The sequence below is a fragment of the Odocoileus virginianus genome, chromosome 34 (assembly GCF_023699985.2).
Source record: "Odocoileus virginianus isolate 20LAN1187 ecotype Illinois chromosome 34, Ovbor_1.2, whole genome shotgun sequence".
Lineage (NCBI taxonomy): Eukaryota > Metazoa > Chordata > Mammalia > Artiodactyla > Cervidae > Odocoileus > Odocoileus virginianus.
In genome coordinates, this window is record NC_069707.1 from 32,643,269 (window position 1) to 32,670,952 (window position 27,684).

Genomic DNA, 27,684 nt, shown 5'->3' on the forward strand with positions numbered 1-27,684 from the left:
GTATTTTTTTAAGTCAGTATACTGAAGTAAATCTGCCATCCTACTGCTGGTTTCTATTGCTGTTTCTGTTTTAAAAAATACATTTAACAAATGTGGGAAAAAAACAATCTGAATAAAAGATGGATTAAACAAATTTGGCTCTACTAAGTTCAGTTCAGTTCAGTTGCTCAGTCGTGTCCGACTCTCTGTGACCCCATGAACCGCAGCACGCCAGGCCTCCCTGTCCAACACCAACTCCCGGAGGCCACCCAGGCTCATGTCCATTGAGTCGGTGATGCCATCCAGCCATCTCATCCTCTGTCGTCCCCTTCTCCTCCGGCCCTCAATCTTTCCCAGCATCAAGGTCTTTTCAAATGAGTCAGCTCTTTGCATTAGGTGGCCAAAGTATTGGAGTTTCAGCTTCAGCATCAGTCCTTCCAGTGAACACCCAGGACTGATCTCCTTTAGGATGGACTGGTTGGATCTCCTTGCAGTCCAAGGGACTCTCAAGAGACTTCTCCAACACCACAGTTCAAAAGCATCAATTCTTCAGCACTCAGCTTTCTTTACAGTCCAGCTCTCACATCCATACATGACCACTGGGAAAACCATAGCCTTGACTAGATGGACCTTTGTTGGCAAAGTAATGTCTCTGGTTTTTAATATGCTATCTAGGTTGGTCATAACTTTCCTTTCAAGGAGTAAGCGTCTTTTAATATCATGGCTGCAGTCACCATCTGCAGTGATTTTGGAGCTCCCCAAAATAAAGTCTGACACTGTTTCCACTGTTTCCCCATCTATTTGCCATGAAGTGATGGGACTGGATGCTGTGATCTTAGTTTTCTGAATGTTGAGCTTTAAGCCAACTTTTTCACTCTCCTCTTTCACTTTCATCAAGAGGGTCTTTAGTTCCTCTTCACTTTCTGCCATAAGGGTGGTGTCATCTGCATATCTGAGGTTATTGATATTTCTCCCGGCAATCTTGATTCCAGCTTGTGTTTCCTCCAGCCCAGTGTTTCTCATGATGTACTCTGTATATAAGTTAAATAAGCAGGGTGACAATATACAGCCTCGACCTACTCCTTTTCCTATTTGGAACCAGTCTGTGTTCCTTGTCCAGTTCTAACTGTTGCTTCCTAACCTGCATACAGGTTTTTCAAGAGGCAGGTCAGGTGGTCTGGTATTCCCATTTCTTTCAGAATTTTCTACAGTTTATTGTGATCCACACAGTCAAAGGTTTTGGTATAGTCAATAAAGCTCTACTAAAAAACTCACCAAATTGCCCTTTTGTGAACCAGTGAAAGCTTTGTGGGTAGATAGTGAAGTTTACTTCCATTATATAGAATGATTTTTTTTAAGTTTGTGTTTGTTCATTTTGACAGAGATTCATCTCTTCAGAGCTGCTACTGAAACATATTTTCATTAAATTCCTGTAAAGGAAAACTTACTTTTTCTCTCCTAGTTGGTATGAGTGATATCTTGTTCATTTAATTACCTAGAGTTTTATTTGTAATCTTCTTTTAAAAAGACTGCTGTAGGTGAATGTGAGCATATAATACTCATTGACTTAAGAACTGTTTGGTAGGAGAGCAGTGTAGTGTGGTAACAGGGTCAAGATGTAAATATGTATACCTAGATTCAGAGTCTGTCTTGGTCCTCATTGTTTAATGTAATTATCTATGCTGGGGGAAAAAAAAACCCAGAATTTAATGTGGAAATGTAAGGGACTAGGGGGATGGTCTTGTAGAATTAAGGAAGGTTGGTGTTTTTCAATGCTCTCTGACCTGAATCTTAGAATAATTGCATTTTCCTTTAGTGACTATAAATTTACCTTGCTTCCATATGTATTTGTATTCATATGACAAATGGATGTAGGATTTCACCTTTTGTATCCATCATTGCTCAATTTAGAATGACAATATAATAATAAAACAAGAATTTATCTGCTTTGTAACTATATGATGGTACCTATAAATCTAGATTGAAACGGGCCTTCCTTTAAATACAGTGTGAATGAATAAGCAAGTTCTCTTACAAATGAATCAAAATAGTCCAGTTTTTAATATATAAAACTGAAATACATGTGTGTTTGAATGGTTTTTCTATATCAATATATATATATATATATATACCAGTTTTATCAAGAAAGATGAGTATATGTTATATGCATGTACTTTTGGTGTCTATTTATAGGGTGGATTAAAATAGCAAGAAATAAAAGTAAAGTTGAGGGGTGCAAACTCAAAGCAATGTAAAAACAATACAAAAAATGAGGGAAAAATTCCCTAGCAGTAGTAGAATTGTAAACAGTTAGAATCATAGGCTTACAGCTGTGCCATTAAAACTGTTCTTTATGTAAAGTGTTCTTCATTTAGTGGGTAGAACAGATAGCAAGGGGATGACTTTTTCTTTGACCCTTGTGGGTTTTCTAGCTGAGGAATGAAGTAACTTGGAACCACGCTGGGCTTTTCTACTGAGCATGCCCTTCTCCAGCGGGGTCTGGCCTGGGTGGGGCTGGTCTTGCTCATTATGCAGTTGGAAGCTGGATTTCCATCCTCTTTCCACAGCTTTCTAATGACAGGGAACAGCAGACAGCGGGCTCGATGTACTTCTATAAAACTGCGTATGTATTTCGAGCTGGGGAGTGTTAGGAAATTTCTATTGTAGCAGTTAGGTTTGGGGGTATATACTCGTTTTTGCTTTTGAAAAAAGTTTGCCTTTCGGACTGTCAGTATCTAGGAGACTGAAAATTTGGACAGTACTCATGTACAGAGTACAGAGTAGTTGGAATCTGATTATGTGCACTATCTGGCAAGAGAATATGTTCAGTTATATTTGAACCAAGCCCTGTGAAAAATGTGTATGTATTTTTAGACTATTTGTTTGCATTTTCTAAGGCAAATGTTGAGTTTTGTCAAGTTATCTTTAACATAATTGCCTTTTTAGGTTTGACCTATGAGAATAGTGGGGCCAGCTGGTTTTAGATATTTGTTCTACTGTTTCACAATTGATTTATTCAGTGGTACTATATACTGTACAAAAATGAATCATTCCTAAAGCACAATGAGGACTATGTAAGGTTAATAGCATACAGTTTTTTTTTAGCATGTTAAAAGATGATAGATTTCAATTATCATGAAAATGAAACATTTTATAAATTAACTCCTTTGATTAAAAAACATTACCGTTAGCAGAGATTTGAATTTGCTTTTTACTTTTAGCATCTCCAGATTAATGGTCTTTAAGAGCTATCAAGAATTACATATTGTTTTAATGCTGTCATGGCCTAAGTAAATATTAATTGAAAAATAGGTATCAAATCTTTTACTGCATATTTAATCTTTTGTCACATTGAAGAAATGTGAAAACCCACCATGTTGCCCAGATTCAAACATCCAAATTTAGAAAAAGTCTTCTTCATGCTTCTTCTTGATATAATTTACCTGCCTAACAACCTTCCTGGGGAAAGAAACTTGTTTCGTTGCTGCTTTCTAACAAAATGAAAAGCTGTACCATTGTGATGGCCAGATTACATCTATAAGTTCTTTCTCTACTGTTGACATTGCCTGGAATGTTCTTAGACCATTGAGGAAATTACTGTGTGTTTTGGGGGGGAGGTGCATATATACTTGTGAAGTTTAAGCTTTCTGTTTTTAGGTTTAACAAAGAATTGTCTCTTCAAACTATTGACACCTCAGGTGAGGGAATAAATGTCTATGGAATTGATGCTGATGACCTGGACAGTCATTCATAGGACCCTCACCTTTGCTATGGACTGTCTATTTTGAAGTGTTCCAGTACACGTTGTATGATATATTGATGACCTATTGTTTAATATCATAGCTGGATCACAAAGAAAGTTGGAATGAGAAATTTTAAACTTTGGCTTGAAAATTTTGTTGGCTTGAAATTTTTGGTGGGTTCCAAGGGTTGGAATACCCTGCATATTCTTTAGTAGATTCTCTACCAAATCACTTTTACAGATGTTGCATTTTGAGAATCTTACCTCCAAAGAAACAAATATATTTAGCCAAAGTGAAAGCTTGTCCCTAGCCAGCATGACCTAAAAAGTAGTTGTTTAAAACTGACTAAGTAGTTTTGAATGTACTAATGCTTAGAGTAGAACTACTTGGGGAAAAGAAAAAGTTTTTAAGCATTCCAAATGGCATGTCTGTAATTCCATTGTAATTACATCTTTTCCCGCCTGGGGAAAGTTGCTTTTATCACGCTTGGAGGGTCCATATGCTAACGGTCTACGGCACCTTTAGCCAACCAACTGGAGGACTGGCCTTCACATTGGGATCTGCTTACCTAAGCTAGAAAAATTGTTCCGTTTATAGTCTCATATTTTAAGAATACATGTTATGCATTGATGTAACTCTTTGGCAGTGCTGTAAATATTGTAAAATGATAGAGGAGCTAACGACCAAAACTGAAAAAGTGAATTCCATTTTTTGACAAGGTTTAGATATTTATGCCTGTCAATGGCAGCGTTCCAAAGCTTATGGAGAAGAGGATTTGAAAGTGCGAGATCAGTGCAGGCTCCAGCCTGGTGGCCTTGTCATGGCGTGAGGAGTTGATTGAGTTTGACAGGCTTTTGTCTTATGACCTATTAAAATGCAGCGTCTGCAGCCTGTGCATTTATCCTGTGCAGTTAACCTTGGTGGATTTGTTGTTAGCTTATTTGGGAAAAGCCTCCTGAACCACTGTTATTTTTTAGCTAAAGAATTTAGAGTTTACTTCACACAGAAATAATATTAGACTGGTTGTAGATGACTGCTTGATATCAGGTGAGTTTTACGTTGGGGTCAAGTAAGGATCCCTCTCAGAAGGTGGTTGTGGGATGATTCAGAAGTGTATTCCTTGGTATCTCTTATGACAAGGTGAGAATTTTGGTGGTGTTTTTGCTGTTGGGAGCCTAGTTATGACATCATTGGAAGAAACCGCAAGTAGGTATATTTTTCTTCTCTATAGAACATTCTGTTTAATGATGGTGGTCCAAAGCAGTGTTCCCCAAACACTAGGAACATCACAAAAGACAGTTATCGAGAAGCTGCCGGCTGCCTACCAGTGCACTGGGAACATGCAGTTACTTATTTGCACAACAGTACCCCCTTCATGGGAGCGCAGGAGCAGATGAGGGGTGGGGAAGCGGTGTGGACAGGAAACACGACATCCTCATGCTACTCAAGCCAATTTTATTTCTGCCTTTCCCTCTAAATGAGGAGGAAGCTGCAGACCAAGACTGGAGATGTTTGTGTGTGACCAGCTTAGGAATTTAATAAGAATCTTCCCATGCTGTTTTACTCTCCTTTGAAAACATTTCCTCAACTTTCAGAGAAGTTATTTCCAAGTTCTCTGTTCTAACTCCTCCAGCAGAGAATAAGGAATACTAATTTTTTTTTTTTTTTTTTTGGCCTACCTGTGTAGGCACAAATATTTTTGTTAGCAAAAGACAGATTTTTGTTTCAGCTTCACTCTGAGAAGGATAAAAAGCTGGCAAGGTTTCCTAGGGAACTCTGGGGGCTATTATTATTTTTATGAAATGAATACTTGATGAACTTCTTAAAAGATGTCTGTCTCGCTGCTGTAAAAGCTTAGGTGTTGGAGCTTTTCTTGCTTTCAAGAACAGGCTATGCAGGGTAAGGCGTGGGTTTGTTAAGTATGCTGAATCGGAGGCTCGGAGAAATATTCTTTTGAGAATGTCGAGATAGTCTTAAAGGTCATATGCTAAGAAATCAATTTTATTTTAGGCTGTCTTAATGCTGCTGCTGAGCTGGAATAGATTGGAAGGCTTTTGCACCCAGACCGTTCATTTGTGAGGTCAGAGCTATGTGACATTGTCACTTGTGGCAGTGTGGCATTCAGGTTGTCTCCAAGAAAGCCGACCAGTTGTGCTGGGTTCACTTAATGCATAAAACATTTTAATGCATAAGTATTGTCCTTCTAATAAAGTATTTAAATCTTCAGTTTGCAAACGTCCACTCAGTGATGTCTTTGTCTCTACGTCTGCATCTCTGCACTTCATCTACCCAGTCGTCATCCATTCTCCATAATCACTGCTGTTTTCGTTATGCTCATACAGATGGATGTGTGCACGTGGATTCACACACTTAGGCCTCCTGCTCACATTACTTTCAGCCCACAAGGCGCAGCTTGTCTAATGTGCTGTGTGAATCTTTTGCTTTTTGGACTTGTGTAACTGGGAGATATTTCTGTAATAGGCAGAAACCTTCCTCTTTTTCTTTATAGCTGCATAGTATTCTGTTGTATGAAGGTCGCATAGTGTCACCTATTGATGAACATTGATCTGTTGCTGTTATAAGCAGTGTTATAGGGAATCATTGGTGCGTAAGTGTTGTACGTATTCAGATGTATCTATAGGATACATCCCCACAAGCAGAGTAATTGGTTTAGAATGTGTACGCATTTGGAATTTTGATACCTGTTGGCAAACTGACTCCCATTGGATCTGTCCCAATTTACTCTCTTACTGGCAATTATCTGAGAATGCCTCTGTTCCCATAATCTTGCTCAGTGATTACATGATTAAGCTTTTGGATTTTTCCATGCTAAATGTTTAGACTGTATTTATTTTACTATGAGTGTGGTAAGCATCTTTTCATGGGTTCATACATTTCATGGGTCCTTTGTATTTCTTTTTTTTCCTCTTAACTTTTTACTCATCTTTCAGTCACTTTTTCCCCTACTGGACAGTTGGTCAGCCTAGCTGACAGTTTATTTTGGAAGTTTTTTCTTTAACTTTTTATTTTGTATTGAGGTACAGCCTGTTAGGAATGTTGTGATAGATTTGGATGAACAACGACGGGACTCAGCCATACATACACCCATGTCCATTCTCCCTTAAACTCCCTGTTTTGCAGTTTTGATGTTGAAGAAATTTATAACCAGGGCTATTTTATTAGGCTTTTTATTAAAATTACTTAAATTCTGCTATAGAGCAAATATGTTTCTAGCAAATACAATTGAGAATGAGAATTAAGTGCTCTTTAAAAAGCGTGATGCTTAATCAAGATTTCCCATGTGTGACTTGCTGAAGAGATGACAACGGTGGTTGTAAAGAAAACCATGGTCAGCTTTTCAAACTGGTTGTGATTTCTGAATTTAAATTACCAAAAGTTCTGAATTAATGGCAAGTGGTTTAAATATGTATTGCTGCTAAGAGTAGGCTTCTTTCATCTGTGTTACTGATGTCTGGTACATAGGTTATGACAGTCCTCAGAAAACATTTGTTTGAAAGAAGGGGCTAAGAGGCTGATATAACCCACATCCTGAAAATGGGTAAAACTTATCAGGGGCTCTGTTAAAACATGTTGCTTTGGATTGCAGACCACCAAATGGTAGTAATAGTTTATGGATTTTTGTTTTTCAGCAAATAATGAACTTTAAGGAATTGTGCTAGATGCTGGTTATACGACAGTGAACTTGTTTGAGACTGCTGGCAGGATTGCCCGAAGTCTTTGGAGCCAGATGGCCTCGTTTGGACCCTGGCTCTTCTGTATACTGGTTGTGTGGCTCTGCTCGTGGCATTGATCCTCATTTACCTTCTTCTTCTTCTTCTTTTTTTTTTGATATTTTATTTATTCATTTTTTCCTTTATTTTTATTAGTTGGACGCTAATTACTTTACAACATTGTAGTGGTTTTTGTAATACATTGACATGAATCAGCCATGGATTTACATGTGTTCCCCATCCTGAATCCCCATCCCATCCCTCTGGGTCTTCCCAGTGCACCAGCCCCGAGCACTTGTCTCATGCATCCAACCTAGGCTGATGATCTGTTTCACACTTGATAATATACATGTTTCAATACTATTCGCTCAGATCATCCCACCCTCACCTTCTCCCATAGAGTCCAAAAGTCTGTTCTATACATCTGTGTCTCTTTTTCTGTCTTGCATATAGGGTTATCGTTACCATCTTTCTAAATTCCATATATACGCATTAGTATACTGTATTGGTGTTTTTCTTTCTGGCTTACTTCACTCTGTATAATGGGCTTCAGTTTCATCCACCTCATTAGAACTGATTCAAATGAATTCTTTTTAATGGCTGAGTAATATTCCATTGTGTATATGTACCACAGCTTTCTTATCCATTCATCTGCTGATGGGCATCTAGGTTGCTTCCATGTCCTGGCTATTATAAACAGTGCTGCGATGAACATTGGGGTACCTTACTTACCTTCTTGATCCTCGTTTACCTTCTTCATCTGCAGCTTGAAAGTAATTTTAGTTTCTACCACAAAGGTTGTGAGTATTAAAGGAATTGCTTCATGTAAAAGCTCTAGAAAAGTCCTCAGCCAATAGCTGATATTTTCATTATTTATTGTTATTTCTGTTCTTACTATTAATATCCTTAGTGAAGATTCAGATATTCAGTTCAGTTCAGTCGCTCAGTCATGTCCGACTCTTTGCGACTCCATGAATCGCAGCACGCCAGGCCTCCCTGTCCATCACCAGCTCCCAGAATTGACTCAAACTCATGCCCATCGAGTCGGTGATGCCATCCAGCCATCTCATCCTCTGTTGTCCCCTTCTCCTGTCCCCAATCCCTCCCAGCATCAGGGTCTTTTCCAGTGAGTCAGCTCTTCGCATCAGGTGGCTGAAGTATTGGAGTTTCAGCTTCAACATCAGTCCTTCCAGTGAACACCCAGGACTGATCTCCTTTAGGATGGACCGGTTGGATCTCCTTGCAGTCCAAGGGACTCTCAAGAGTCTTCTCCAACACCACAGTTCAAAAGCATCAATTTTTCAGCACTCAGCTTTCTTCACAGTCCAACTCTCACATCCGTGCATGACCACTGGAAAAACCATAGCCTTGACCAGATGGACCTTTGTTGGCAAAATAATGTCTCTGCTTTTTAATATGCTGGCTAGGTTGGTCATAACTTTCCTTCCAAGGAGTAAGCGTCTTTTAATATCATGGCTGCAGTCACCATCTGCAGTGATTTTTGGAGCTCCCCAAAATAAAGTCAGCCACTGTTTCCACTGTCTCCCCATCTATTTCCCATGAGGTGATGGGACCAGATGCCATGATCTTAGTTTTCTGAATGTTGAGCTTTAAGCCAACTTTTTCACTCTCCTCGGATTTCACTTTCATCAAGAGGCTTTTTAGTTCCTCTTCAGTCTCTGCCGTAAGGGTGGTGTCACCTGCATATCTGAGGTTATTGATATTTCTTCCGGCAATCTTGATTCCAGCTTGTGCTTCTTCCAGCCCAGCGTTTCTCATGATGTACTCTGCATATAATTTAAATAAGCAGGGTGACAATATACAGCCTTGATATACTCCTTTTCCTATTTGGACCCAGGAAGATTAGTGAAGATTCAGATATAGTCCCTTCTTTTTTAGAATCCCTATATGATGTCAGTGGCCCAGCATTTATTATGAGTTTATTTTGTGCCAGGCATTTTATGTATCGCATCTAATTTAACCCTTATAGTCACCCAGTGGGTATGTATAAATATCTGTTTTGCTGATGAGGAAACTGAGACTCAGTGAGTCTCAATAACTTGTCTGTGGTTCCATGGCTAGTATGAGACAGCTGGAATCCTAACCCTGGTCTCTTCAGTTCCTAGACTTGATCTCCAAATCATCATGTTATTTTATCCAAAGATTTCGCACACAAAGAATGTAGCTCTGGCTCTGGCCTTTACAAAAATTCAGGGCCCCGTCTGAGAGGAGAAATTTGAGCAAACACAGTTCATTGATAATTCTGAGCCCACAACTCAGTATGCGTAATTGATTAACGAGGAGCCAGCAGCATTCTGGATGTCTTTGTCACCTTGATGAGGGTGTGAGGCTGGAGCGCCCCGAATGACAAGGTTCATGTGCATTTTGATTATGAGAATGATGGTGTGGAGCTTTGGGACCCTTACTGATTATGCATAGCCTCTGGTATCCTGAGCTCTGGGAAAGGGCAGGTGTTCCTCGGATGACCCTAGCTGCCTGCGGAAGAGACTTTGCCTTGCTCAGATTTTTTTCTTGACTTGATTCTTAATGGGAACATCAGAGACTTGCTTTTAACAAATCAGATTGTTAGCACTTATCTTAGGTGTTTTGGGGCTTTGACATTGTGGAGAATAATGCCTTGATTTTCATATACCCTCCTCTCCAGTGTATGAATAAGGGGAATCATACTTTGAACTCTAAGATAGTTTCTTTCGTTTTTATTTAGAGTTGACAGAATGAAGAATTAGTGGCTTATCTCACTAAAATTAACCCCAATGTGCTGTGCTGTGCTTAGTCGCTCAGTCGTGTCTGACTTTTTAATGACCCTTGGACTGTAACTTGCCAGGCTTTTCTGTCCATGGGGATTCTCCAGGCAGAATACTGGAGTGGGTTGCTATGTCCTCCTCCAGGGGATCTTCCCAACCCAAGGATCAAATCCAGGTCTCCTGCATTGCAGGCAGATTCTTGACCATCTGAGCCACCAGGAAAGCCCAAGAATACTGGAGTGGGAAGTGTATCCCTTCTGCAGGGGATCTTCCTGACCCAGGAATCGAACCAGGGTCTCCTGCATTGCAGGCAGATTCTTTACCAGCTGAGCTACCAGGGAAGACCATTATCTCTAATACTAGGTTTTCAAAGATTGAACATCTGGGAAAAGTGGAACATTTGGACAACTGTGGCTTTTAGGCATGAGGGCTCTAAAACCCAGCGGGGAGTAATAATCGCCTGAGCTGGTTCTATATGTATTCCTACTTTCTTAGGGCTTAGTTTCTAATGCTTGCCTCAGAATATGCAGAGACTAATAGTGATTGCAAGGAACCGTACCCCCAGGTTTAATTGTTTAAACCATGGGGAGCAGTATGTTATCTCACGTGGTGGGAAGCTCAACTGCAGGACCTGGTCACCGGTAGCATGCCTGGCAGGCTGGTCCTCTTCTCTGTAACGTTTGCCAGTGACTTCTGCTGTATGTCACTTTGTCTCCGGGCCTTCCCCCCTCATGGATTATTCAGGACGGTAACAGCATTTCCGGGAACCACATACACAGTGTTTAGAGGCAGGAGAGGGGGCCTTCTCTTCTTGTCGCTCTTTCTAGACAGAGGCGTCCTTCCCCAGGAGCCCACCAACGGACTTTCACATGTTTTCCTGGCAGAGGGACGGGGAACTGCCGTGATTACCCTACACCAGCACACCATTACCTTGTGGCCTGACCTGGAGCCAGCCTCTGCTGGCTCGCATGTGGAAAAGAGAGAAAAGCTGAACAGAATTTGGGTCTGTTAAAAAGTAGTGGAAAGGCTGGAGGAAATTCATGCTCTGAATGTAATCCGATCCTGCCCAGACTTGAGTTAGCAAAGGGCTACAGTTCATATCTTTTGTATATGTGGGTTTAATTTAAACCAGATGTTTACTTATATCTTTATAGAATAGTTCTCTCTCTCTCTCATAGGCCCTTTATCCCTTTAAAAGAAACCAAACAAACGATGTAATGTGTTATTAAGGTAACTAGGGTGGGCAGCATTGAATTATTTAAAAAATAACTCTTGTTTACCCTCACCGTATAGATAATTTAAACTAACAAATAGTCCCTTTGAAATGTAGTTGTATGTATTTGAACATGGGATATAGTATTTTCTAGACCTTTTGACACTGAAGAAAAATAAACTTACAAAGGAGAGGAATTACTTTCGGTCGGCTCTCAGCCTGCCTGTTTTTGTTATTCCTTCTCCCTCTCCAGATATTTTTCTTCTTTCCTCCCTTTCTTCCTCCTCTTCTTCCCTCCTTCCCTTAAAAAAAAATGTTGACCATTTTTTGAGAAGCATCGCTCCTATTACTTCCTAGGTACAGTTAGGTGACTGCTTAGTCATTCCTTTTTTGGGGCTGCTGTTTTGTTTTTCTCACATTCACATAAAAGAAGGTAGTAGGTGTATTAAAAGACCTTTTCTTGGGATCCAGGAAATTTGTTTTCTTGGGATCTAGGGATCTGTTTGGGGAGATGAACGTAAGAAAGTGATTGTGGGTATCAGAAAGTAGCTCCCTCTGCCCAGTCACAACGATGGATTAAAAACAGGATTTGTCACACTGGAAAGTGACCAAATTGGAACTGTGGACACGTTGCCAACATTTTTAAAGTTTGTCTTTCTGGCACATTTTGTTCCTGTCTCAAAGGAAAGCCTCTTGCCATACCTTACCCCCATTTTTCAAGTTTAGAAATGCATGTTCCCCATTCTGTAAATCTTGAATTCCCTAACGAATGGATTGAGCTCTGTCGATAGAAATCAAAGACCTCCTGTTGCTTGTGATCTCAGCAGAGGATGGGAGCTACTCAGTCGGCAGCAGCTCCTGCCCTCTTCCTCCTGGACAGGGGTTTTTAACAGTGAGGACTCTTAGAGTAACGCTGCTTCTCTCAAGGTTTTAAGGAAACATCTGGACCCAATAGTGAACATGAACTTCTGCTTGCAGTTCTTTGTAGGAGTGTCTAGATTGTGTGTCTTCTTGCTTGGCTTTGCTTACTGTTGTCCTCTTTTTAAGGGCTGGTGTTTTGCTAACGGTGTTAGCATAATATTACAGGATAGACAGTTTAGGCTAGCGGTAGTGACTGCACCTTGGAGCCTGCCTCCTTTTTTAAACATCAGAAAGCAGAGTCGTTTCATGTAATGCAGCTCTTTACCTGACCTGTGCTGCTTCTCTGGTGGTGATAGTTTTCTGCTTGGTTGTGTGTTAAATGATGTGTGCTTTTTCTCATGGAGCGATTACAATAATGAATGCTTTTATCAACCCAGATGGAGCTTGCCAACATGGTAATTGTGTCAAAAACTCATGCCTGTCTAATGGGCTGACTGTTCACAGCAGTGTTCTTTTTGGTTGCTGATAAGTAGGGTGGTCTTTACTTAGTATGTTATGTAACTATATTAATGATGGATTTTAGGTATTTGTAATTAAAGCTTAGTGGAATGAGCATTGCTTGAGTTTGAGTGCTTTCTGGTTTTGGCTTTGCCCACCTGGCTTTGTAATCTCAGGCAAATCTCCTAGTCTTGCTGAGCCTCAGTTTCCTCGTTGATAAGATAAAATGAAGGTATTAGTCCAGACAACACTCATTCAGTAAATATTTATCTGATGTCCCTTATGTGCCAGTCTAGATGCTGGGAATATAGCAGTGAAATAAAAGAAAGATCCCAAGATCTCAACCCTCAGGGGGCTTTCATTTTAGTGGAGGGCTTGCGTTCCACTGCAGGAGTTTCCATTTTAGTGGGCAGTGGTATTTAAAGGCTTATCCACATTTGGAGCCCAGAGCGGTGCAGGCTTGATAATTATGGTGAATGGATGTGCTATAATCATGTTTTCTTGATGGTGGTAATTTGTTCAAGAAACCGTTTTATCAACAAAGAAGGTAGTGTTTAAGTTTGATCTAAACACGATCTCTTGAGACTATTTTAAGAATGTACATATTTACATAAATTATATCCACCCTATTGTTGAATATTTACAATCCAATTAGCCATTTCCATTGTAATTTATCTTGTAATTTCCTTTGATGGGCAACACTGCTCGGCTTTGAAATGCTTAAAACAAGTCTTGCGAGTACATTGTACTTGAAGAGGGCTGCTTTGTGAGGCTTAGTGGTGCAATGTGGTTTATCTGTGCTCTTTGGGTCTGTAGTAGCACCTTGATTTTGGTTTTGACCCATCAGCTCAATTGTGGTTGCATGGCCAGGTAGTAACCTTCAGATACGGTTTTCTTTGTGGTGAGAACGCCTCTGTACATTTCTTATTTGGGGGAGGGGAGGGCTTCCCATGTGGTGTAGTGGTAAAGAACCTGAATCTGCTTACCGACACAGGAGATGCAGGTTCAATTCCCTGGTTGGGAAGATCCCCTGGAGAAAGAAATGGCAGTCTACTCCAGTGTTCTTGCCTGGAAAATCCTGTGGACAGAGGGGCCTGGTGGGCTACGTTCCATGAGTCTCAAAGAGACAGACACACCTGAGCACACACACATATGCACGCTGGGCTAATTACAGCAAATCACAGAGTAGAGTCATGTTATTCTGTAGTGATTTTGATAGACTGATGTGAATCTTCTTTTAAGGAGTAAGCCATGGGATCTGGTTGATTCAATCTTTGATATACAATGGAGCTGTGACTGCATCACAAAATATAGGTGTACACACCTGTTTGGTCCTCCATTCATTGGCCTTAGACAAGTCGCTTAACAAGTAACCTAACAAGCCACTCCTCCATTTATTACTGTACAATGGGGCTAATACCTACTCTGTGGGATGTTGTGAGAAGCAGAAATCATATATGTGATGTCTGACCCAGTAAGCAGTGAGTAATAGAGTTTATGATTAAAATGCAAATAGTAATACTTTTAAATATAAAGAAAGCTGAGTGCCAAAGAATTGATGCTTTTGAACTGTGATGTTGGAGAAGGCTCTTGAGAGTCCCTTGGGCTTCAAGGAGATCCAACTAGTCAATCCTAAAGGAAATCAGTCCTGAATATTCATTGGAATGACTGATGCTGCTGCTGAAACTCCAATACTTTGGCCACCTGATGCAGAGAACTGATTCATTGGGAAAGACCCTGATGCTGGGACAGATTGAGGGCAGGAGGAGAAGGGGAGGACAGAGGGTGAGATGGTTGGATGGCATCACTGACTTGATGGACATGAGTTGGAGCAAGGCTTGGGAGTTGGTATTGGACAGGGAAGCCTGGCGTGCTGTAGTCCATGGGGTTGCAAAGAGTCGGACACGACTGAGTGACTGAACTGAACTGAATACTTTTAACATAATAGTGGAAACTTTAGTTTTATATTTCATTGCTTCTGAAATATTTTGACCCCAAATCAGCTTTAGTTGATCAGTCTCCAGATTGTTTCTCATAGCCAAAGTAGTTAGAGAACTGCCAATTATCTTTGTTAGCTTAGGAAAGTATGAGGCATTTTTATTTTAATTTTTACCAGGACATTGATTTGGCTCTTCAAATGTAATTAGAGAGTATTGCCAAAAGTCAGCTTTGCTCACTTCATGATCAATGTAAATAGTATTTTCCACTTAATTGGTACCTGGAAAATGGTACCTTAAAGAAGGAAAAAAGATTTTCTGTGCAATATGGAGCTAGTTCAAGTACTCATATAAGAGCCTTACTGGAAGACATGATTTTGAACTTCATGCATGTAAAAATAAGATGTAAGATTGGACACGCATTTAACAGTTACCTGACTATTCCCTCCTCTGTAGCACTGCCCTCAGGGACATCACTGTCCTCTAACCCCCTTGTTTGACTGTGTGTTTCTTCTCGCCTTTGTCCCTCTGCCTGGCTCTTAAATGCTGGGGCTAGAAGGCTTCTCTTCAGGGCCCCCGAGGCTCAGACCACACTTGTTTCCCTGGGTGATATCACTGTCAGTTGTGCCTTCAGCTACCTCTCACGTGGCGACAGCTCCCAAATCTCTAGTGTGTGTGTGGTCTCCCTTTAAGACTCATGTGTCAGGTGGCCAGCTGAACACCTCCACAGACTCCTTAGTCACGGTGAGCTAAAAACCAGGTTTGTGTCAACCAGACGTTCTTTTCTTTGTGTTCCCTATTTCCATGAATGGTTCTAACATCATCCCAGTCTCTCGTGACCCAGGACTTTTCCTGGACTCGTTCTTCTCATTGACTTGCTGATTGCAGATAGATGCCACCTCATGTTCAGTCTTTGTCTTGACCATCAGATTCATTTCTTACCCTGTACCTAATTGCTTCCGTCACAGTGTAGACCATTATCTTCTCATGCTTGGATTATGGCATCAGCCTCCCAGATACCTTTCTATTTCATTCTTTTCTCTCATCCTCTACTTATAACAAGGTTGGGCTATCCCAAATATGAATTTGATTACTTTACTCCTCTACTTGAAGTTCTTATATGACTTCTCATTGCTTTTAAATCAACCTCCAGACATTTCCTAGCATGACATGCAGAACCTTTTGTGTTCTGGCTTCAGCCTGTTTCTCCTACTTCATCATCACCAATTCACCTTCCTCCTTCCACTCACAAGCCCCCGCTTCACTTGTCCAGTGTGTTATTGTTCAGCACTTTTGAGTTTCCTATGGAAGGAGTGTTCTCATGTTTCTCCACACTTGCCTGTGTCTGGCACATGCTTCCCATTTTGACCCATTATTTTAAAGCAACTCAAATGTTGACTTTTGTAGAAAGACTTGTCTGATAACTCTCTCGTTCTGATCCTGGTTAAGTGTTCATCCTGTGCTCTTTGAGCAGCGTGCTTTTGATTTACCTGTAATCCACTGTCCTTGAAAGGTAGTCTTTATTCACCTGCTTCGTACTTGGCACATTGCGATGGTGGTTGGTGGCTTAGTTGCTATATCATGTCTGAGTCTTGCAACACAGTGGGCTGTAGGCCGCCAGGCTCCTCTCTGCCCATGGGGTTTTCCAGGCAAGAATACTAGAGTTGGTTGCCATTTCCTTCTCCAGGACATCTTCCCCTGCCGGGGACTGAACCTGCATCTCCTGCATTGTAGGCGGTCTCCTGCATAGCAGACGGATTCTTCACCATTGAGCCACCAGGGAAACCCTATGCCCATGAAATATAGGCTGACTAAGTGAATGTTTTTATGCCTGCCTATTAGAAGTATATAACAATTTTTTAAAAGTTATTTCTTAATTGAGATATCACCCCTTTAAAGTTCACAATTCAGTGATTTTGAGTATATTCACAAGGTTGTTCAACTATCACGTCGAATTCCAAAATATTTTCATTACCCCAGAAAGAAACCCTGTACCTATTACACTTTCTCCCCATTCTCCATTCCTTTTAGCCCTTGGCAACACTAGTTTACGCCTCATCTCTGAGTATTTGTCTGTTCTGGAAATTTTATACAAATGGCTTTTTGTATCTGGCTGCTTTCACTTAGCATAATGTTTTCAAGGTTCATAAGGAAGCATATATCAGTACTTCATTCCTTTTCAGAACTGCTTAGTATTCTTTTGTGTAGATGGACCACATTCTGTTTATCCATCTGTTAGTTGGTGGGCATTTGGATTGTTTCCATCTTTTGACTGTTGTGAATTGTGCTGTTAGAAAAGTTCATTTACAAGTTTTGGGGTAAACATATATTTTCTTTTCTTTTGGGTGTGCACCCAGGAGTGGGCTTGCTGAGTCATACAGTAGCTTCATGTTCACTTTTTTGAGGAGTTGCCAAGCTGATTTCCAAGTGGCTGTACCATTTTACATTGTTTCCAGCAATGTTGAGGGTTCCAGTTTTCCAGCAACCTCACCAGTATGTGTTATTGTCTTTGGTTATAGCCATACTAGTGGATGTGAAGTGGTATTTCATAGTGGTTTTGACTTGCACTTCCCTAATGACTAATAATGTTCGGAATCATTTCAAGTACTTATTGGTCATTTTTTTCTTTGGAGGAATTCTACTCAAAGCCTTTGCCCATTAAAAAAATAATACTTTTTTGTTCTTTACTATTGAGTTGTAAGACTTCTTTGTTCAGTTCAGTCGCTCAGTCGTGTCCGACTCTTTGCGACCTCATGAACCGTAGCACACCAAGCCTCCCTGTCCATCACCAACTCCTGGAGTCCACCCAAACCCATGTCCATTGAGTTGGTGATGCCATCCGACCATCTTATCCTCTGTCGTCCCCTTCTCCTCTTGCCCCCAATCCCTCCCAGCATCAGGGTCTTCACCAATGAGTCAGCTCTTCTCATCAGGTGGCCATAAGTATCGGAGTTTCAGCTTCAGCATCAGTCCTTCCAGTGAACACCCAGGACTGATTTCCTTTAGGATGGACTGGTTGGATTTCCTTGTAGTCCAAGGGACTCTCAAGACTCTTCTCCAACATCACAGTTCAAAAGCATCAATTCAGTGCTCAGCTTTCTTCACAGTCCAACTCTCACATCCGCATGACCACTGGAAAAACCATAGCCTTGACTAGATGGACCTTTGTTGGCAAAGTAATGTCTCTGCTTTTTAATATGCTGTCTAGGTTGGTCATAACTTTCTTTCCAAGGAGTAAGCATCTTTTAATTTCATGTCTGCAATCACCATCTACAGTGATTTTGGAGCCCAGAAAAATAAAGTCAGCCACTGTTTCCACTGTTTCCCCATCTATTTGCCATGAAGTGATTGGACTGGATGCCATGATCTTAGTTTTCTGAATGTTGAGCTTTAAGCCAACTTTTTCACTCTCCTCTTTCATCACGAGGCTCTTTAGTTCCTCTTCACTTTCTGCCATAAGGGTGGTGTCATCTGCATATCTGAGGTTATTGATATTTCTCCCAGGAATCTTGATTCCAGCTGTGCTTCCTCCAGCCCAGCGTTTCTCATGATGTACTCTGCATATAATTTAAATAAGCAGGGTGACAATATACAGCCTTGACGTACTCCTTTTCCTATTTGTATATTTTGTATAAAAAATAGTTCTTTGTATATTTTGGATATTAGACTCCTCAGATATATGATTTGCAAAAGAAGTGAATAATTGAAAAAACAAGTGTAGTACTGATATGTCATACAGCATGGATGAACCTTAAAAACATTATGCTAAGTGAAAATGCAACATATTGTATGATTCTGTTTATTTGAAATGGCGAATAGGCAAATCTATACAAAGTGAAAGTAGTTTCGTGATCTCAATGGGCTGCAGGAAGGGGCGGTTGGAGAGTAACTGTTAATGACACAGGGATTCTTTTTGGGTTGATGAAAATGTTCTAGGATTAGAGAGTGGTGATGGTTGTACAACATTTTGAATATACTTAGAATCATTAACTGTATAGTTTAAAAGGGTGGATTTTATGGTATGTGAATTATACTTCAATACATCTTAAAAAAATGAAAATCCAATGTACTTTGTTTTTTGAACTTTTCAAGTTTGTACCACTTTTGAAGATAGCTGTGAAATTTTCTATTGGTCAGGGTACCAGGTCTTTGAATTCTTTTATCATTGGCAAGCAAGGAGAGTGTGCTGTGTCTTCTGTCCCTGCCTAGTTTTTTTTAATTAAAAAATGTTTTTATTGAAGTATAGTTGATGTACAGTATTATGTAAGTTATAGATGTACAACATAGTGATTCACTATTTTTAAAGTTTATACTCCATTAACAGTTATTATAAAACACTGGCTATATTCCCTGTGTTGTATAATATATCCTGTAGCTTATTTATTTTGTACTCTGTAGTTTGTACTTCTTAATCCCTTACCCCTATTCTGCCCACCCCCCTTCACACTCACCACTGGTAACCAACCACTAATTTGTTTTCTGTATCTGTGAATCTGTTTCTGTTTTGTTATATTCACTAATCTATTTTTTAGATTCTGCATGTAAGTGATATCATACATTATTTATCTTTCTCTGTCTGACTTATTTCATTTAGCTTAGTACCCTCTGGATGCAAATGGAAAAACTTCATTCTTTTTTGTGACTGAGTATTTCATTGTCTATATACACCGCATCTTTATCCACTCTTCTATTGAGGGCTATGGAGGTTGCTTCCGAGACTTGGTAATTGTAAACAATGCTGCTATGAATGTTGGGGTGTGTATATCTTTTCAAATTAGTGTGTTTTGTTTCTTTGTTTCTGATATATACCCAGAAGTGAAATTGCTGAATCACACAGTAGTTCTTTCAGAGTTTTGAGAAACCTCTGTACTGTTCCACAGTGGTTGCACCAATTTCCATTCCTAGCATCAGTGTTTGAGAATTCCTTTTTCTCAGCATCCGTGTCAACATTCGTTATTTGTGTTCTTTTTGAAGATAGCCATTCTGACAGGTGTGAGGTGATGTCTCATTGCGGTTTTAGTTTGCGTTTCTTTGATTAATGATGTTGAGTATCTTTTTACATGCCTGCCTGTTTTTTTTTTTTTTTAATGTCAGTGGTACTATGATACTTTGAAAGTCCCTCTTTCTTTGTGTAAATTTAGACAACCAGAGACTTTTAGATTTAGTTTCAGTTTTGTTTTCATTAGTTGTGATAGGATTGAATATTAGATGCATTTCCTACACTCCTATGATGTCTTCATTTGGTTTAGATTGGGACCCCTAGATATTTTTCTATCATCACATATACTAAGAAAATTGTGTATGAGGTTGGGTTGTGTGGAGTTTTGGAGTTTTGATTATAGTTTTAGTACTTTCTTAAAGACTAACTTACCTTGGAATAGTGATGGTGAATTATGGGGTTTAATATTGGAACAAAAAAGATATTTGTGTTCATTTTAATTTTCTCACAATTAGTACCCAGTACTTAAAATTCACTTTTGTTATACCTAAAATTTTTTTAGATATTGGTTTTAATTTCTGAAATTGCAGTGAAATATGTCTCAGGATTTTCTAGCATTATCAGGAGCTTAACATTGTAGCTTAATATCAGTAGCTTTAATATTGTGAATGAGGAAAACTTAAGTCTAGAAAAAAGTGATTTTCCCTAAAAATTTGGGGAGTGAATTATTTTTTCATAGTTAGATGAAATTGAACAATAATTACTTTTTCTAGAACTCTTGACGATTTGAAGTTTTCTCTGTACTGTAGAATTAACCACAGTTAATTCTATTGTGATGCTAGTTTCGGTTCTTCGATTCTGATAGAGATTTCTAAACATTAAGGATAGCAGTCTCCATTTTCTCTTATGCTTCTGAACCTTCTTTTAAAATGTGTTTTCTCCCTGTCATCTTTCTGCCATTCCCCTCCCCACCCTTCCTTACCCTGCCCCTTGCCACCAAACGAAAATGGGGAGAGTTTGTAAAATAACTGTTGGTGGTTTTGTTTTGTTTATAGAATAAGCTGTGACCATGACTACTGAAGTGGGCTCCGCATCTGAAGTGAAGAAGGAATCTGACCAGTTAGGAGCAGATGCAACCAAGGAGAAACCGAAAGAAGTAGCGGAAAATCAGCAGAATCAGACGACTGATCCAGAGGAGGAAAAAGGTTCCCAATCATCTCCTCCAACTGAAAGCCAAAGTAGCCCACGCCGCCAGAAAAAAGAGAAAGATCCATCTGAGAGCCGGGGGATTTCTCGATTCATACCTCCTTGGCTTAAGAAACAAAAGTCCTATAACTTAGTAGTGGCCAAAGATGGAGGAGATAAAAAAGAGCCTACCGAACCTGTTGTGGAAGAACAGGTTTTAGACAAGGAGGAATCTCTTCCTGAAGAAGAAAGGCAGGCCAAGGGTGATGCTGAAGAAACAGCTCAGAGAAAACAACAGGAGATTAAGCTTGACGTCAAGGAAGAGAAACCTCTGGTGAGCAGTCAGGAGACACAAGTATTTTGAGAAGTGATTGTCTGGAAGTGAAGGCTTTGATGGCATAACCAGGTTAACAGAAAGGATTTGTTTTGAACCATTTCCAGATTTCTTGTATTCAGATACTGCTTTGGCTTACTGTATCTGGAATATGGATCTTGGAGGGTCTACCACAACATTCTCTTGTTATTCCTTTTAAAGCTTTCAAAATAAAGAAAAAAAAAATCCCCCGTATATGCAGATCATAAAAAAGTCATATCTATTCATTTTAGGGCTAAACAAGTACTCTCAGGCAAGGATCACCTTGCTTCTTAAATAATGCACGCTTTTGTATCTTTGATTTATTTAAGTGTTCAAGGGGGTAGGAAGAAGTAGATTTGTATGTGTGTGCATTTTGGTTGCCTATTGAAGCCTAAGTTTTGCCATGGTTGTGTGATTAGGAGTCTTATTACTTAACATGATATTTAAATGTCATTGCTGGGACATAGTTTCTTTTACTCATTTAATGCTGATGTTGCCAAAGTGGCAGAACAGGAAAATTAACAATGGATTGGGGGAAAGGTGTGGTGAGATACCCTTTCTGACAAAGTTTCAAAATCTTTTAAAATTGTAGGCTCACAGTGTTTACAGTAATCACAGTTCTTCCTAAAGATCTTTCTTTTTAGTGTGTGTCATCGTCTGCAAGTTGGTCACATTTACTAAGAACTTAATTTTTTTTTTCCCCCTCAGCAGCCTGTTGAAGAAGGAAGGAAGGAGAGAGAAGGAGAGAAGGTGAAGGAAACACAGGAAGCAGAAGTTATGGATGAAGCAGCAAAAAGGGAGACAAAGGAGGTGCAAACCAATGAGCTGAAGGCAGAGAAGGCCTCTCTGAAAGCCCCCAAGAAGAGCAGAACTGCCCAGTGTAAAGTGACCCTCCTGGACGGCACCCAGTACTGCTGCGACCTGGAGGTGAGGCGGGGCGCGGGGTGGGGCGCTGTCTCCGTGTGTTCGATGACCGCAGAAGTAGCCTCTGCCTTCATCTGTGGCCTGGCACTGTGAACAGATTTTTGTGTTCCTGTGAACTAGTTTGTCAAAACTTAACATTAAAAAGAAAAAAAAAAAAAACAAGCTAAGAAAACACAGAAGAGGGTCATTATTTCTATTAGAAACAGTAGTTCCTGACCCTTTATAATTAGCAGGACCAGTGTTCCGTCAGGCTGTATCGATCATGTGCCTTGGCTGGTGTTCATTCTGAAAGGGCATTAAATAGCTTGAGATGACCTGTGGCCCTGACTGTTTCACTTAAGGAGAAACGTTGCAGTAGGTTGAAATTTCAGAGTAATGAAATTTCAGCAGTTTAACCTCAAGTGTTTTCATCCCGAGACAGGTAATGATTTAAAATCTAGCTCATTTAATTAAAAGACACTTTTGATTTGTAAAACTTATCATTGATTAGCACCGATGCTGACCAAAGTCAATGTAATTTTTTTAAAAGCATTTAATGCCTTATAATTTTATGATAATCCAAAGTTTGTTCCTTTTCAGAGCTCAGGTACTTTATTTACATGATGTATAGTTTGCTGTGTTGTGCTTAGTCGCTCTGTCGTGTCCAACTCTTTGTGACCCCATGGACTGTAGCCTGCCGGGCTCATCTGTCCATGGGGATTCTCCAGGCAAGAGCATTGGAGTAGGTTGCCTTGTCTTCCTCCAGGGATCTTCCCAACCCAGGGATCGAATCCAGGTCTCCTGCATTGTAGGCAAATTCTTTAGCATCTGAGCCACCACGGAAACCCAAGAATACTGGAGTGGATAGCCATTCTCTTCTCCAGGGGTTCTTCCCAACCCAGGAATCGAATTGGGGTTGCAGGCTGATTCTTTACCAGCTGAGCTACCAGGGAAGCCATACATGACATATACTAATAGCTAGTTTTTACTGAAGACTTATGTCAAGAGCTTTGAATGGGTTGTCTCATGTAATACTGATAAGATTGTATATGAGGTAGGCATTATTATGGATAGTCCCCATCTTATAGTGAGGAAATACAAGGCTTTAAAGAGGTTAAGTAACTTGCCCCAAATTTCATAGCTAGTTAGTGGTTGGATCACGAGTCCAGACCTTTGACTGTGAAGATCTTGAACCTGACCACTGAACTCTTTATCAGTGCTTCATGGTCCTTACTTACCTTTGTATTAGTTGGGTAGAACTTATTTTACGCATTCAGTTACAGTTGTTCTCATATTTTAGTTGTTTTGAGAAAAGGAGTGGCAGCAGATGATTAAAAATCCTTAGAGCTCGCACAGAATAATACGGTATGTCTTAGGAGTAGAGGTGGGGACAATGAGAAACAAAAGAACGGTGTTCTGAACTTGACTCAGTTGTACTGTTTGGTCACATGTCCCTCGTTTTTCCTACCTATCCTAGAAGTTAGGAAGTTTAGATTTTAAGAATGAATTGGTTGATAACTTGTTTTGTGACCTTGAATCGTTTACTCAATCTCTGTGTGTCAAACTGAGGCCTAGAAATTGACTTCATCTTTAGAATACAATATTACTTAGAAATCTAGAAGGCCCCTGTCATCTCTGAAGTGCTTTATATCACCAAACCTTGTGATTGACCAGTGTGCTTTATGGTTTAAATCTACTTTTGTTTTCTGTCTTTTTAAAAAGTCATGATATATTTAAAAATACAAAAATATAGTAATAATAGAGTTGTATATTCACCATAAAAATTTTAACCAGATTCATCATTTAGCCATGTGTTTTAGATATTTTAAAAATAAATAAAACATTTCAGCAATCAGTGCTTCAGTGAATATTATTATATATGTTTCCTTGTTTATTTGTGTAAGAGTTTATTCAGGGTAGAACACCTCAGAGTAGAATTGATAAGATGTAGTTTTACTTCTTCTGTTTTCTTAGATTTGGCAAAGTGGTTGTGCCAATTTAAATTTCAACCAGCAACTGCTGTTTGATTTTTCCACATTGTCATCATCACTTTTTGTTATTAGATTAATTTCAACCTATCATAATGGTATGAAATATCCCAAAATTTTAGTTAGCACTTACTTGATTATTGTCAACTTTTGCTAGGTTATACTATGATAACAGCCTCCAGGTCTTCTGGATGCATAATGACAGTGGTTTATTCCTTGCTCATGTTACATGCCCTCGATGGGTTGGGTGTAGGCTCTGCTCCATGTCTTCTTGATTTTTGAATCAAGACTAAATGTGTATCCTCTATGATAAATGGAAAGAAAACACAGTGGAACCACACTGTGGTCCTTGAATCTTCTGCCTGGAAATAGTATATCTTTATATATAGATATAAGATACGCTACTTATATCTCATTGGCCAAGCAAGTCCTGTGTTTAATAGGTGGGCAAGCCTGAGCCCATCACAGGAAGAGCTTGGTAAATAATTGAAAACGTGGAAATAATCCTACAATTTACTCAAGAGGCTGAGCATCTTTTTGTAAGTGTAGTTTTCTAGGATTGCTGTAGGAGTAAAAAAAAAAAAAAGACATTCTTTTTCAGATTCAGGATATTCTTTTCTTAGTTTCTAAGATTAAACTAGAAAGTTTTGTGACTAGATGGTAAAAGACATGACTTAGGTAGTCAATCTTTTCTAATGAATTTTCTGCATCAACTGAGAGGATCATTTTTTTTTTATCTGTTAATGTAATTTATATTAATGTTTTCTAATATGAAGCTATCATTGAATTCTTAACATAGATACTTGTGATCATTTGGCATTGATTTTGTATTTTTAACCTGTGGTTTTTGCATATATTATTTTTAACTTTCTTTTATCAAATTGTCTTCATTAGATTTTGTTATCTGGATTATGTACTAGATTTTAGAGCTGCTTGCCTTTCATATTCTCTAAAAAATGTTCTGATAAGTTAGGGTTTTAACCGTTCTTTGGAGATCTGGTAGAACTTGCCTTTAAAACTGTCTTGGGCTGGTGAACTTTTTGTGGGAAAAGTGGAGTTGGGAGGGTTTTTTTTGTTTTATTAAATCATTGATTTGATTTTCTAATAGTCTATTTCTGGTTTAATCAGTTGTAGTAATTCATATTTTTAGTGGAAACTGCCCGTTTCATGTAACTTGACAAACCTATGAAGTTGTTCATAGTGTTCTTGTATTTTTGATTTCTTTCTAATTCTTGTGGTATTTGCATTTTCTTGATTATTTTTGATATAGAATTAACTATTTAAATCTTTTCTTTCAAAGAAACAGCTTGGTTTTGTTTGTTTCTTTTCTGTTTTGTAAATTTTATTATTTGCTTTTTCCCTTGGAATTATTCTGTTTCAAGAAATTCCCCAATTTCTTGAATTGAGTATTTGACCAAAAAAAAAAAAAATGTATGTTTTCAGGGCTCTAATATTCCCTTCAGGTATCTCTTGTTGGGTGCACAAGTTTTAAAATACTGTATTTTTAATTGTCATTCAGTTCCTAATATTTTCTCATCCCATTATGGGTCCACTTAATTGATTAGAGAAGTTGAGGAGTCTTTATTTCAATGACTATATTAATTTGCAGATTGTCTTTTCAGCTAATAACTAATTAGTAAATATACCATCATAAGAATGAGCTTTTGAGGACAATACATAAATCTGAAATAAGCTTACAGCATGTAAAATGTTGAGTAAACTTTTTTTTCTGTCAAGTACAAAGCAAATGGAATTTGAATAGACTTCAGTGATGTGACCCCACAGCAGATTTTATGTACCAGCGGTTCACTGGAATCCTAGGCAGCAAGTTTATATGTGACCAGAGGCTGTGTAATTCATCACTGTCACAGTAGTAGTTGTAACGATGCCCACATGATACGTGGTATTCCCTCTCTGGATGAGTTTCTGTTCTATCCAGTTCTCTTTCCTATCTTGGTTCTTTGAGTTCTCAGCATCCTTAGAATGTGGATCCTGAATCCCACTGCAGTCACTTCCGCTTCAGAGCAGAGCCGGAAGGCAGCTGTCACGTGGCTGGAGCGTGCTCTCGCCCCGAGCCCCAGCACTGCCCTCAGACAGTCGGTGCCGCTCAGCCCTGCTTCTGTAGCTCTCTGCCGGAAATTGGCGTCTGAGGACTGCCTGGGGGGAAGTGTGCTGCGGGAAACTGCAACGATTAATGAACTCGAAAGGACTTAAGGCAATGAACACATTGTGGGAAATAAATACTTTTACTTTATTTGGCCGGGAGATTGGATTTGTTTCCAGTTGTTTACTGTCATTAAAGATGATAATTATGTCTTTCATGGCTTTTTAGATGCCTATAGTTATTGCTTGCTTTTTTTTTTTCCTGTACATACATGTATCTTAAGTTTCAACTAGAATTTCAGATTATAGCCCACCCACTGAAGATGGCCTAAATGTCCTCACTTAGGGCGCCTACAGCAGGAGGAAAGCATGGCCTGCTCGGGAAGTCTTGAGTTGAAACAGCCTAACTTGTAAGGACCTTGTAGAGGATGAGGTTCTACAAGGCCACAGATGTCAGGATAAGAGGATTTAAACTGATCGGTAGAGTGAAAGGGGCTGAGAAGAAATGGACCAGAGGTTTACAGTTGTTAGGATATAAGACCTAGCAAAATTAAGAATGCTACTTAATTTTAGAATATGACTGTAGTAATTTAAGGGAGACTTTTTAATCCACTGCATTGGTTATGATGTACACCAGTAGTCTTTACAGATACGATTTAATCAATGTGATTAGAACACTGGGAAAGTTAGACAGTTTCCTGTTTTTGTATCTGTCAGTACCTTTGGTTAACAAAAGCAGCACTGTTATATCATTTAATGTTAGTTGACTGCATTAACTGAATAATTTTTTAAAATCAAGAAATGTAGTTCTTGGGGATATTTTTGTTTGGTGTCTTAATATCATCTCTGCTTCAGATTATTTGCTTAAAATACAGAGATCTCCACATATGCGTGTTTTTTTTTTTATCCCCTCGCCCCCTCCTTTCTTGGTTCACTACTTCTGTATTCTTTTTCCTGTGGGCCATCTGCATGTATTCTTGAACCTCGGAAAGTGAAGACTACCCAGGGGAGCATGGCAGAATCGTTTTCAAACATTGTTATCTCTGAAGTCTGCATTCTTTTGAAGAAAGAGTGTGTGTTAATACTAAGTGAAAAAAAAATACTTCACACACAATATTTGGAGCATAAGTATTGGATAATGGTGCATTTTTGGAGAATGATTTTACTTAAGTACAAAACAATATGGAAATGGCTTGATTTCAGTTAATGTTATTGCTGCAGCCCAAGCCATGCATTAATTTTGTCGCAAGGCTGAGTCCGTGCATTTGTTCCAAATTTTTGTGTGAAGTATTTTTTTAATTAAAGTTAGTAAAAATTACAGTTTACATTTTATACTAGTTTATCATCTTGATAATAAACTATCTCAAATACTTTTTGAAAAAAATCTTTTCGTTGAAGATTATGATTTTTTCATGAAGAAAATTTATAATTTCTATTCTCTGATATGTCTGTTTTTATCTCACTGATAGATATAATGGTATGTG

At 39.1% G+C, this 27,684-nt stretch overlaps 1 protein-coding gene across 25 annotated transcripts in view; it reads left to right on the forward strand.

Annotated features, from left to right (window-relative positions):
* The window catches only part of EPB41L2 (erythrocyte membrane protein band 4.1 like 2), a 205,202-nt gene that overhangs the window by 80,152 nt on the left and 97,366 nt on the right, over positions 1-27,684 (forward strand). For 23 of the 25 annotated variants that reach the window (XM_070461379.1, XM_070461369.1, XM_070461389.1 and 20 more), the window contains 2 exons: positions 20,722-21,185; positions 21,915-22,133. In XM_070461379.1, coding sequence (XP_070317480.1) covers positions 20,736-21,185; positions 21,915-22,133 — 669 coding nt within the window. In that variant the 5' untranslated portion in view covers positions 20,722-20,735. Of the gene's footprint in view, positions 1-20,719; positions 21,186-21,914; positions 22,134-27,684 lie in introns of all 25 variants that reach the window. The other 2 variants (XM_070461377.1, XM_070461372.1) reach the window with 2 other exon arrangements.